Raw genomic sequence first — 12,612 nt, forward strand, 5'->3', positions numbered from 1 at the left:
ATGCAAACAAAATTTAGATACTGCATAAATAACTTTAATAAAACATATTTTATATGAAGCTTTTTATGTAAAAAAAATATATAGCATAAAGCAAAAAACAATTGCCATTTACAATGCTAATAGCTCAAACTTAAATAATGCGAGACCTATTGCATTGCAAATGCTTGTTTCTTTTTTCCTGAGCCAACTGCCCGGATCCGGTTTCCCGCTCAGAGGTGAAACCACTTTCCGAGGTAAGCGCCCCTCTGGCGAACTCGCTGTTACTCGAGCACCCGATTAAGCCGCACACTTATATTCGAGGCCTTTCATATTATCCTGACACTTCCGACATCACGCTTTATAACTATGCCGTGTGATGTGGCTTTCCTTTGGCCTTAGTGTTGGTTTGTGTGCCATTTTGAATATTTTTGACCTTTGCACCATTGTGTGATTACCCTGTCACTTTAGGCTCGTGCAATTATATGCATTTTTACTCTCTGCCGTAAGCGACTATGGCTAGCTCGTTGTTATTCTAGCACCTGATTGAGACTCTTTTAATCTTGCCGCACACTTCTATTAGAGGCCATTCATATCACTCTGATACTTCCGACATCACGCTCTTTAACAATGCCTGGTGATGTTGCTCTCCTTGGGCCTCAATGTTGTCTGTTTGCCTTTCTGACCAATGTACCACATTGTGCGATCACCCTGTCACTTAAGGCTGGTGCAATTCCATGCTTTTTCACCCACGGCCGCGGGGGGCTTTTTATAATTCACTCAGGCCTTAATTTACCGCGCCACGGGCTTCATGTACAACTAGACATGGCCTTTTGGATTTTTTTTCTCCATGCTTTTATTCTCGTACTGGCCCCGCGCCCCCTTTTTTGGTTCATTTACACTCTGCCATGCCCAGGGGTAGCACTTCAGTGCCTATTGTAGCTGCTGGCACGATGTATTAGTCCTTTGACGGTACACTAATTAGTATACCTCCTGCCAATATACTCCAACATGGTGACCTCTGTTATTTATCTTTTGCTATGCAACAGCCGCATTTTACATCCTACTAGCACCAGATATCTCTCTCTCCCATAAGGATTGTGGATGTGGTCCCCCCCTACTGTGAGCGGAACACGCTGCAGTTCCTTTCCTCCATACTGAGACTCCGAATGATTTGAGTCCCCGGTGGTTATTGATCAACCACTTTGTCACCCTAGCAGTAAGTCAGACCCTCCAGCTTTTCCCGATTTGCAAAATATTCGCGAAATCAGCTGAAGGGCGCGATGACCGCAAAATGGACCTTTTTGGCTGCGAAAAAGGTCTTCGGCAGGCAGCAAAAAAGATGGCGACATCTGATTGGCTGAACGTGCCTACGTCACCACATGAGCGCGTACAGCCGTAATAGCCACACAACCAGCCAAGTTTCATTTAGTACCAGTAAACATAACTATGCCCTTATCCCAGTCCCCTCTCCAATCCTTCATGCCCTCTCTCCCTAAACTGACTGAAACAAACAAAATAAATAAAACGTGTGTCTCATTACTAATCTTCTCATTTCAAGATCACCCTTTTTGCGAATAAACAATCACCCCACGCTAACTCCAAACATACCCCCGATTTTCCGTGCCCGATACTTCGAAACTGTGATGAAATACCTTGCTGAAGCCGCAGCCGGCGATCTGACCACCTCATCCATCTTCCCCATTGCCTCGAAAAATCATCTGTTCCCGCTGTCACTCAATCCGTTAGTTTTTAATCACATCCTCACGGCTCATATCCAATCCTTTCGAACATTGTTAAACCCGTGACTTGCTCTCATCAGCTGCACCACGTTACTCTCACTGCTCTCGAACTACTGATCCCACAATGCACCCTCCCCTGCCTCGTACCAAAAGTAAAGCGTGAAACTAAATCTAAGTATTAAACCCCCATCCATGCACTACCTGTTATCTCCAATGTGAGTGTAGAACCAAACATCAGAATGATGTTAGACATAATGTGATAATTCCTTAGTGCTTCAAAATAACTACGTCCATTTCTATGCAATTACATGTGCTAAAAGCGATCATAACACAGGTTCTACAGGCCCAGTTGTGACAACTTCAATGCAGAGGTACTCGTATTCTGCCATCAGCGCTGAATGTCAGCACCGCAAATTAACTCACTTTAATATCAGAACCAAAAACTCAGCTTACAGTATTTGGAGGTCTCCTATCCAAGTACTAACCAGGCCCGACCCTGCTCAGCTACCGAGATCGGGCGCATTCAGGGTGGTATGGGCCAAGGCTGTAAAAGTAATGACTTACTTGATTCGGAGTCTGTGGGCACATTACCCCGTGCTTTCATTGCGCTACATAGTTTTGCGAGTACCTTCTTTCCCTGAATGTGTCAGTTTGCATACAGAAATAGTCACGCTTTAAGTGCTCTCCTTTGGACCCTAGTGCAGCCAATTGTTTACTTTTACCATTTCATTTTGCTGCGGAGACACCCATAGGCAGAAGCTTGTGACATTTTTGCAGAAGGTTAAATTGGGGCCCCTGCTGACACTTTCCATTGGTCCATTTTGTCTGAATAGTACAGCCTGTCACTGCCTCTGATATACTTCACCGAGAATGTAACTCCAAAGGAGCTAGTGTTTCAGGCTTGTATAGCGCGAATGCGGAGCGCTTCACATGGGCGCCAGTTACATTACACAGGACATATTCCTTATGAATAAACGAACGTCAGACTGTCATCTCATATCAAAGGTCGGCTGCTCTAGCCTTACGTCACAACCTCGCCCACTACACAAGCTTCTTATTCCCTTGAGGACTGCAGACTGCTCTTCCTGCATTAGACAGACCCTCCAGCTTTTGGCGATTTGCAAAATAATTGCGAAATCAGCTGAAGGGCGCGATGACAGCTGCATTGCTTTGTCTTTGTCCACTCACAAAGTGGAACTTAAATTGCCACACTTAAATCGTTGCATTACATTTTGGTGAGGCTCTCTAGCAGCAAAGCAAGACTTACTCTATGGGTCATATTTGTATTCACAATACATTTTCAATGTTAAAAAGGGCGATAGAAATTACTGTTTTTTAAAATGGATGAGTCTAGGAGGCAGTGGTGCCCCGGCAGGGGTGCATACATGGGTGCTAGAACATCCCAGGGAGAAATGGGGCCCCCTCATGAGGTGCAGAGTGGAGCTGTGCTTCCGTAGAGCCACAGACACTTTAACCATGCCAGTTTCACAGTGGAATACCCTGTTAAATCCGTTTACATTGATTTAAGGCTGAAAAGGAATGATTACGAAAAATACATGGTGCCACAATAATGCCGCTAAATACCCACTTTTGTGCCGCTAAATTTCAATTTTTGTGCCGCTAAAATTTGCAAATCTATGGCGCTATATCCTGAGGGGTCTGGTAAGTGGCTCATTCATTGGTGCTATTTAAGACTGACTCTCCTAGTCGTATATTCTCATCAAGGATCTCTTTCCCTCTCCATAGGAGCTCGATTAAAGCCCTACTTTCCTCAGTTGCCCCTGTACGTAGGTATTCCTACCTTTCTTCCTCTTTAGTAGCACACACATACTTGTAAATATTCCCCTCACACACAGTTTGTCATCCACAGGTGCTCACACAGTCCTGAAGACCCCAACTCAAGGCCCATAAACATCCTGAATCTAGGGGTCGAAACATCGACTACACTCCAAATACAAACTCTAGGGAAACATCATATAATTAATTTTTGGTGCTGTTTGATTTAAGTATTATTTTGGGAACAGTCTTATCTATCATATATGGAAATGTACAAAGAAATTTGCATTGATGTACCTATGTCACTCTTGCCTTTCCATGTCCCTCCTTCCCACACTTGAACACTATCTCCATGCCTTCCTTTCCTGATCACCAAGAGCACTGTGAATATTTTAAGACTTTTGTCTAACTGTGCAGATACAAGGCACATATCTGTGGAATACTATGATTTTTTTTCTTCCAGATATTGCTTGAATATTATAACATTTGAATAGTGGATATTAACCACATCTCAACCTGTGTTGTCTATCGTTCTTTGTGCTACTATGATTGTTGTTTAGATTAATTGTTCCACTGCCAAGACCACATTTTTGGGTTTCGCCTGGCGTCAGAGCTCCTAGCTCCGCCCAGGAGAAATCCTATTTCCCTACAGTGTAGGGCTTAGTCCCGCCCTCTGTTCCATTGGCTAGCTCCATAAATGGAGGCTAGCTCCATAAATGGAGGCTAGCCATTGGAACAGAGATCTGTCCGTCAAGGCCGGACCAGATTCGTGGGCGTTCCTGCATTTTTTTCCCTCTTCTGATGAACTTCTGTTCATCATCACGGCGGTGGGTGGGTGTTATTTTTTTTTTCTCGAGTCGGCCTGTTTTGTTCCTTTTAAAAGTGTCTGTTCGAGTTGGCTGCAAGATTCGAGTTCCCACGAGGCGATCAGGTAAGGAGCATTTTGTTTATAAGTGTGTTTTCACTTTGTAAGTTTATGCATTTTGTCCTGTGCCCGTTCCCGCCCCCCCACCCCCTGTCCGTGCGCCGTTCCCGCCCCCCCCCTCACTGTCCTGTGCCCGTTCCCGCCCCCCCCCCCCCCCCGTCCGTGTGCCCGTAAGTGCATTTATTTATTTCATTTTGCCTTGTTGGGAGCGCTGCCTACTCGACACAGTCCTTTTAAATATACTTTTTTTAAATGTATTTATTTATTTATTTTTTAAACTCGCCAGCATGAACCTTTCTTTTTCTCTGATGAGAAAGAAGGTTCCAGTAAAATCTGGTGGCCAGATAACGAAGAATCCTAGAGGTGCTTGCGTGTTGTGCACGAGAATGTGCAATGCACTATCAAAGTGTTCATTCTATTCCTTGAACCGGAAACGTCCATGCTGCCCCCTTCACAAGCTCAAACATACAATGCAAGCTCACCCAGAACCTGCCCGGATTCTCTTATCGCACTTGTAGGATTTGCCTATCACAAATCATATGCGTGCGCAATGTCCGCTCGTGCAATGAAACCCACGCCAGAAGGAAACACGAAAAGGACGGACAATCGAAATGTGTGCCTTGGAAATTTGCACAACGGAAGATGCACACCACTGTACTGGCTACAAGCTTCTATCATCACTTGCGGGGCCAGATGAAAGCCAATTATAAAATATTAAAGTTGTTAAATCCACCTTTTCTTTGCACGTTTTTGAGCAAAACTGGGTAATTTCTTACTCATCATAAAGGTTCTGCCGAAACTCTGGATCGAACCCGAGATTTTTAATTCTACAGTGAAACACTCTAACTGAGCTGTTTGTCACTTCATCCTAGCTGAAGACGCAGGGAACACAAACCGTACTGAAGATCTAACAAAAGTTCAATACATTGAGGCCAGCAAACAAACTAAAGCAGAGACCGTCAAGCTCAACAGCGCATCCATTTTTTTACATTTACTGCTCTACTCAGCCCCGATTATTTTTGCAGGTGATTTTAATAGTGTTAGATCCTTTTTTGGATAAATCTCCTAACAGTTGTGCGCAAATAGCCTCTAAAACTAGGTCTTTTCTAGTAGAAAGTATGACAGAGTATGGTTTTTTGGACATATGGGGGGGTTAGGTCAGGTCAGCAGCTAGGCGTTTCATTTTACAATCATAAATATCACCACAAATCAAGGATTGATTTCATTTTGGTCAGTCAGTCTTGGAAGAATGTAGTAAAATCGATTAACTATTCTCCTATACACTTATCAGATCGCACTGCAGTTTGTTTAAGATTGGAAGGTTTGTCCAAGGTCTCTCCTAGGATGTGGTCATTTGACCGCTCCATTTTGTTGGAACTTGAAGAGAGTGCAGAGGGAGTGCAGAGTGCAGAGGGAGTGCAGAGTGCAGAGGGAGTGCAGAGTGCAGAGGGAGTGCAGAGTGCAGAGGGAGTGCAGAGTGCAGAGGGAGTGCAGAGTGCAGAGGGAGGGCAGAGTGCAGAGGGAGGGCAGAGTGCAGAGGGAGGGCAGAGTGCAGAGGGAGGGCAGAGTGCAGAGGGAGGGCAGAGTGCAGAGGGAGTGCTAGAGAGTGCAGAGTGAGTAGGGAGTGCTAGAGAGTGCAGAGTGAGTAGGAAGTTCTAGGGAGTGCTAGAGAGTGCAGAGTGAGTAGGAAGTGCTAGAGAGTGCAGAGTGACTGCAGAGATTAAGCTAATGGCAATGCCATTTATTTATCTGTTTTCAAAACCAACACATAAATACAAATGTTGTCATTTACAATGCCAATAACTAACTTTTCCAAAGGCGAAACCATTGCATTGTAAATGCTTGTTTGATACTGCAGTCAATTAATTCGGCAAAATGGCTGCACAGATTCAGTGCTTTAAATGGGCCGGTACAGAGTACCAGCACTTCTAAATTTTTGGCATTTAAGTACCGGAACTTTTTTGTCCAAAGAGAGTACCGGTACTCATGGGGATGTGATCCAAGTTCAGTGAAATTGGCATTTATAAAAAGAAGCGCAACACCGCTGACAACAAGTGGATTTGTTTAAGTGAAAGACTGATCCAGTGCTAATCTCGCCTTACAATGTGCTAATTGAGACGCCTTCAGAAGGCATTCATTCAGAGCTGGCAGGAAGTTAGGGAGGGGACCGGCTCACACCAATTTGCCACCCCCTGTTGAATCCCCGTTCTGCTATGTCACAGGTTAGCACATTAATTACCTGCAAAATGCAGTCCGGGTCGCACACCATTTGAAGTGCAGTTTGCACACGCTACTTTTCAACATGGCCTCTGGATATTGGGCCCTTCATTTCTGCAACCACCACCAAAGAAGACAGCAGATATAGAATCCATTGGCAGAGTAGTACTGATGAGAAAGTACAAGTGTGATAGGAGGCTGCAGTCTATATAGAAATCCGACGAAAGTGAAAATCCTACTGAGGAGACTCTGGAGGTGGAAGTAGAACTAAACTACTGATGCCCTCATTAGAAGTGGGCCCTTCACTCCAGTGGCCCCTGTATGACCATGGAGCACAAATTGACCTCCACCTTCTTCAAAGTCAGTGATAAATACATGCAACTTAGCTCATCAACCTATCCTTGACAACACAGGCCGACTCAAGACCTTTACCAATTCACCATAAGGTCAGTTCTTCATTACAGGATGTCAGTCTTTTTTTTTTTAACTTGTTGATTTCAGGTGTTTCTGGTCCTTCAGTCTGCAGCTGCACAATGTCGTGGACCTACTGTGCAAACGCCCACGTTGGGTTATTGTTCAAGTTTCTAGGTGGTTTTAGTGTCATCTGCATAGTTGAACTAATCAGGCCTTGGGGCAAAAAAATGTGGCAGGAGGCTCAATAGCAGACCCTTGAAGGACAGAATAGGTCGCAGGGAGGAGGGGAAAGAGGTGATTTGGGCTTGCTCCGAAATAAGTGTGGTAATGAGAAAGAGGCCTTGTCTTATAGGCCAGGATTCAAAATATGCTGGAGGAGAGCTGGTTGATGCAAGCCAGTATAAAATGTTAATGTACTAAACTCTTTATTGAAATCTGTTGGGACCTTTAGGTCTAAATTTGAAGCCCTTGCAAGGCCATTTCAACCTTTCATCCTTCAGAGGTCTAGAAATGTAAAGTATCATTAATGTATCACTATATACAAAACAAGCTAATTATATTGTTGTTATGCTGGGCTCTCATTGAGTTCCAGTGTCCTACCCAGATTTGAAATATTGTCATTCACTGCTGTGACAAAAACGTAGCAAGCGTTGTTTCCGACTGTTACTGTGCGATGTGGGGAAGTGCTTGCTTCCCTGTGTTGCCCCGCCCACCAGAGTCTGCTGCATGGGTCCATCTGCCACATTGCCTGGCAGCCATCAGTCTCTGCTGACCCATTCTGCCAGGAACTGTATAGATGTATTGACGCTTTGACAGGGCCCTGGGCCGCCTTTCAACGGAGCACAGACTTCCTCCGCCATGAAGAGCAGGGACCGTGGCTACAGCTAGGGTGTGGAGATTGAGCCAATTGTTAACGCAGTAGGGAAGTACATCATTTTGATTAAACTGGACAATAGCGGTATAATCTCGTTCTTTCTAGCTTCGTTGTTAAAACAAAGATGTTAATTTGCCATAACTTGCTAAACTGAGTTTTTCCTTTAACTATTCACAGATTAGATCCAGATAGACAATAGCAAAATGTTCCACTATTGGGGTTATCACTCAGAAACTTCTGGGGCAATGCACAGTAACTTATCGCTCGAAACGTCAAAAACCAGCTTGGGGAAACAGTGCTTTATAGATACCTCGGTACAAAACAACGAAGAAGAAAACAATGGAAGTTCAAAGGATACTTTGCACAAGACGCGTAGGAAAAGATTTTCCTTCGGTACTGAAAAAATATGTTTCGAGAAGAAACACCTTACCTTCAGAGCATCCAGGCCCATGAGCCGGGACTTGCGATCCTGATCCTTAATGATGATGAAAGGCCTCCCATATTCATCGAAGGCGAGGGTGCCCATGGACGACATGGTGGCTGCTGGAGAAACGCACGAGAGAGACCGCAACAGCTACGAAGCAACCAGCCGGCTTCTAACGGCCGCTCCCAGATACCCTCGCGCACCGGAAGTGGAACACTCAGGGCTGGGATGCTTACGTAGTGGCCATCTTGGAATGTCACACGTTCCTGACCACACTTGTCTAAATTAATAGAGAATCAGATTATCAAATCGGAATATAAAATGTTGTATTTTAGCACGTTAAAACAGAAAATCATATATTATTGCCACCCGCTCGTGCGGAACAATAATCAGCGCTTGAATTTTAATACATTTAACTTCCTGTGCGCTGCAAAGTTAAGGGGCGGTCGTTGGGTTCGTCGATCTACGCAGCTTTTTGCATAACATACCAAATTTTTTTTGCATTTTTTTTTATATAGCGCGAACTCGACTTGAAGTTTTTGGAGCGCTTTACACGAGCACCGTATTTACATTACACATTCAGGCACGAGGAGATTAAGTGATTTGCACAGATTCACAGGATGTGGATGCGACCTTGAGGCTCGAACCCTCCAGACCTCGATTTTATTAACAAATATTCGAGCAGCGCGCGTTTATTAGCCTTTCAGATTCTATTTCTTCTTTGAGATGATCTAACGGTCTAATAGCGCTATTCTGTCTTTCTACCATAGAAGGGCATGAAGTAGCTGCTTTGCCCCTTGCTTTCCTTGGCCATAGGAAGCGGCCATTTTGGAACTGAAAGGGAAATGACATTGCTGCATAGAGAGTTGTTAAAGTGTAAATGCAGACCTAGAGGATTAACTTCATGCCGAACGACTACAACTCCGGACCCGTAGGTAAAACGGATAAACAATCTAGCATTCCAATTAAAATTGTAGTCCCTCTTTTATGTTCATATTGGTGTGTTAAAAGGCGGGGTTTCGGTATTCTTTGTATTCAGTTCCGGTTTCCTTTGATGACTTGGAGGTGCATGTTGGGTTTTTCTACTCTTTATTTTTCCTGGGATTCTTCCAGGCTGCAACACTCGTTAACAGTTTTCTCACCGCAAGAGTGGTCTTTATCCTTCAAAGAGGATCTTTGTTTTATTCTGCGTTTAGTGAGTGTTAGGTTTGGCTTTGTTCGAAGTTGCTTCGTTGTACTTTGTTGGACCACCACCTCCTCCCAAGCCTTCAAAACTGACCTCAAAGTTCTCCTCCTTCAAAGACACTTTCAAATGTAATCCATGCCCTCTCTATTATCTGAAGGAAGCGCTTCCATTATAGAAAAATCTACTTTACATGACTATGGAAGTGTCTTCCCAGTGTGTTCTTGTGGTTTGAGAGTCTGCCATTTATTGCAGTATTCTCCTTCTACCTGTGTTTGGTACTCGTGTGTAACATGCACCCGTCACTTTCTCTTGTAACACACTGTTTTGTACCTCTTGCATTTGCTTGTTGTCGATACCTGCACATGTGCCACCAGTGCCTACATAACGTTTGTTCTTGTGCTTGAGTGTCCTCCATAAATTGCAGTATTATACCTCTATGTTTATTTTGTACGCTTTCATAACCTGCACACATCACTTTTTCTTCCTAGAATTGCCCGTTTGCTACCTCTTGTATTTTGTTGGCTTACGATTGTCACTTTTTTAATGCACCGTTTGCTACCTCTTGTATTTTGTTGGCTCACGATTGTCATTTTTGCTTCATTTAATGTAACGTTTGCTTTTGTATTTTGCTCACTTGTAATGTTCTCATGTATCAGTTCTGTTCCTATTGTGAAGCGCTCTGACACCTTCGGGTAAAGTCCGCGCTATACAAAAACGCATAAATAAATACTTTGCTCCTACCGCTCGGTTTGAGGTGTGTGCTGCATCCAAGTTGGCACCCTGTGCAGCCCACAGGGCCTCGTGAAATTGAGGGAACGGAGTGGCAGTGACATCTGTACCGAACTCGTATGTATCGGAAGTGGATACTGGTGGAAACCAGAACAAATAGCTTCACAATTCATACAAAACCAAAATTAAACAAAATGACAAATCTTAAGGTTTATGTTTTCGTAATAGGTCAAATTTGAATAATTAGCAGAGGTAACACTAAAATATTTATTAAAAAGCATCTAAAATTACCTCAGGTATCAATATTGAAATGCAGATCTCAATTTCCTAAAAGTATGTCCACAAACGAAATTACAGTGTAATGTACATTTAAGCCAGGGCCGGAGCAATACTGGTATCAAGAGACTTTTTACTGCAAGTCTGTGTTTTTTTTTTAATTTGGACTCTGCAGTTAACCAATCTACTGTTCATTGTATCCCCTGACTTAAAGCAAGCGATCACAGCTTACATACAGGAGAGTAGACAGCTTTTGTGGAAGGAGATTCTCAAGCTCTTTCTTCTATTTAATATTAATACTGGGTATCTTTATTTATTTCATTCGATTTTATATAGCGCGAACATTACCCAAGGTGTCAGAGCGTTTTACATAAGATCCAGTTGCGATACATAAGGATTTAGGATTACATGAGTTACAAAAAGATACAAACAGAAAAAATTGCAAATGTACAAGTTGTAAAGTCACACAAGGAAGAGATAGAAACAGAAAGAAATGACAAATGTACAAGTTGTAGAGTCACGCAAGGAAGAGATACAAATGGATAAACTCTAAGAATCACATAGGAATGGTAGACAGTTTAAAGGTCTACTACATATACTAGTGGTTATAGGTCTCTCTATATACTTCCGTTATAGCTTCTTTTTCCAACCTGCATAAACGGCACTCGGCTGGAGCCTTTGATCTCTACCATGGTGGTAGAATTAATAATGATACACCGAATCTGTCTCCTGAATCGTTATTTTACATAAAGAGCATAAGTTTCACCCAAATAAATTTGCAGGTTCAGTATCGTATATAATCATCCAAACATGCAACTTCTTGTTTATCATGGCTTTGTCTTCATAGAGGGAGATCTTCTTGACTAGCATGTTTACTGTATTTTTTCAAAAAGTGGACTGCGAGAATGAACTGCTGCAGAGCTCCTGTAAATAGAGTCTATTTATGACTTCCTCCGAATATATCTTTGCTGGTTTTAAGAAGTTCTCATTCATGGCTTTCCAAAATACTTCATTTAAAGTTCCGCTACAGGTCAGTTTCAATCTGTGATAGATCTTCACATAAGACTCCTATTTTTAAAAAAACGTGTGGGATTCTAAACTCTAGGCATTTCTGTGCAGGTATGGGAACATTTGGGGAGGGAAAATACCTATCTATATGTTCTTAGAATGGCTCATTCAATAACCATTGCGTCTCTGCTACGGAGTGCCTCTGAGCCATACGCCAGAGTTGGTAATAGCTTCGCACATATCACATTCTAAATCAGGGATATACTAGGGCCTCTCAGGGCATTAAAAAGAGCAGTGAAGGCTGACATTAGTACCTCCCCTTTCCACAGGATTAGCACATTTTTGTTCTGCAAATGTCCATTTCGCATCTATCATAACTCCGAGGTACCTATATTTTGTAATATTCTCCAAGGGCTGATCCTTTAAGTACCATTTGTATAGTGCTCATTTTTGTTACCATTGCCAGGGCTTTGGTCTATATGCAATTTATCTCCATCTCTGGTGCTTTAGCTTTATCCTCATATGTTAATGCATTCAATTGCCTCTGTAAGCCGATGTTGGTTTGGATGACTAGAACTATGTCATCCTCATAGGTAGATTGGGGATACAAAGATTATTCAGTCTAGGCGAATGCGATATTACATTGTCCAGAGCTTGTGAGGGGTAGTTATAAACATTTTAAACAAGTACGGTGCCAATATACAGCCCTGTTTAAAGCATGCAGTGTTGGAATTTTTGTTGATATTCTGTCCTCCGCACTCAGTTTTATTCTGATCCATGTCTTTGAGCAGAGAAGCAGGATAGGCTTTAATAGCGTTTCCAATGTGCCGAACTTATGTAATTTGGCCCAGAGTTCATTCCTGTCTGCTGCATATAATGCTGCCTTATAATGCACAAAATAGAGATCCAAGTTATGCATGTTAGCCTTCATTTTGTCAATTAAAAAGGAAAGCAGCATGATGTTTACAGCTGTTCCAGTACCTTTTACAAAGCCTGACTGATTTATTAGAATTAGTTTCTTCTCCTCGCCCAGCTGGTAAGATCTTTCAAAAGATTGTAGCGTAC

At 42.9% G+C, this 12,612-nt stretch overlaps 2 protein-coding genes across 4 annotated transcripts in view; one reads left to right on the top strand and one right to left on the bottom strand.

Annotated features, from left to right (window-relative positions):
• The window catches only part of CCT5 (chaperonin containing TCP1 subunit 5), a 220,244-nt gene extending 209,840 nt beyond the window's left edge, over positions 1-10,404 (bottom strand). Inside the window, exons 1-2 of one of the 2 annotated variants that reach the window (XM_086965270.1) lie at positions 10,276-10,404; positions 8,355-8,628 (exon numbers count right to left, since the gene is read on the bottom strand). In XM_086965270.1, the coding sequence (XP_086821396.1) occupies positions 8,355-8,459 (105 nt within the window). In that variant the 5' untranslated portion in view covers positions 8,460-8,628; positions 10,276-10,404. Of the gene's footprint in view, positions 1-8,354; positions 8,629-9,113; positions 9,191-10,275 lie in introns of those variants that run through there. The other variant, XM_086965271.1, reaches the window with a different exon arrangement.
• ATPSCKMT (ATP synthase c subunit lysine N-methyltransferase) overlaps positions 9,142-12,612 on the top strand; it is a 297,910-nt gene continuing 294,439 nt past the window's right edge. Inside the window, exon 1 of one of the 2 annotated variants that reach the window (XM_086965273.1) lies at positions 9,142-9,283. In XM_086965273.1, the coding sequence (XP_086821399.1) occupies positions 9,253-9,283 (31 nt within the window). In that variant the 5' untranslated portion in view covers positions 9,142-9,252. The remainder of the gene's footprint in view (positions 9,284-12,612) is intronic. The other variant, XM_086965274.1, reaches the window with a different exon arrangement.

The sequence above is a fragment of the Lissotriton vulgaris genome, chromosome 4_1 (genome assembly GCF_964263255.1).
Source record: "Lissotriton vulgaris chromosome 4_1, aLisVul1.2, whole genome shotgun sequence".
NCBI classification, from domain to species: domain Eukaryota; kingdom Metazoa; phylum Chordata; class Amphibia; order Caudata; family Salamandridae; genus Lissotriton; species Lissotriton vulgaris.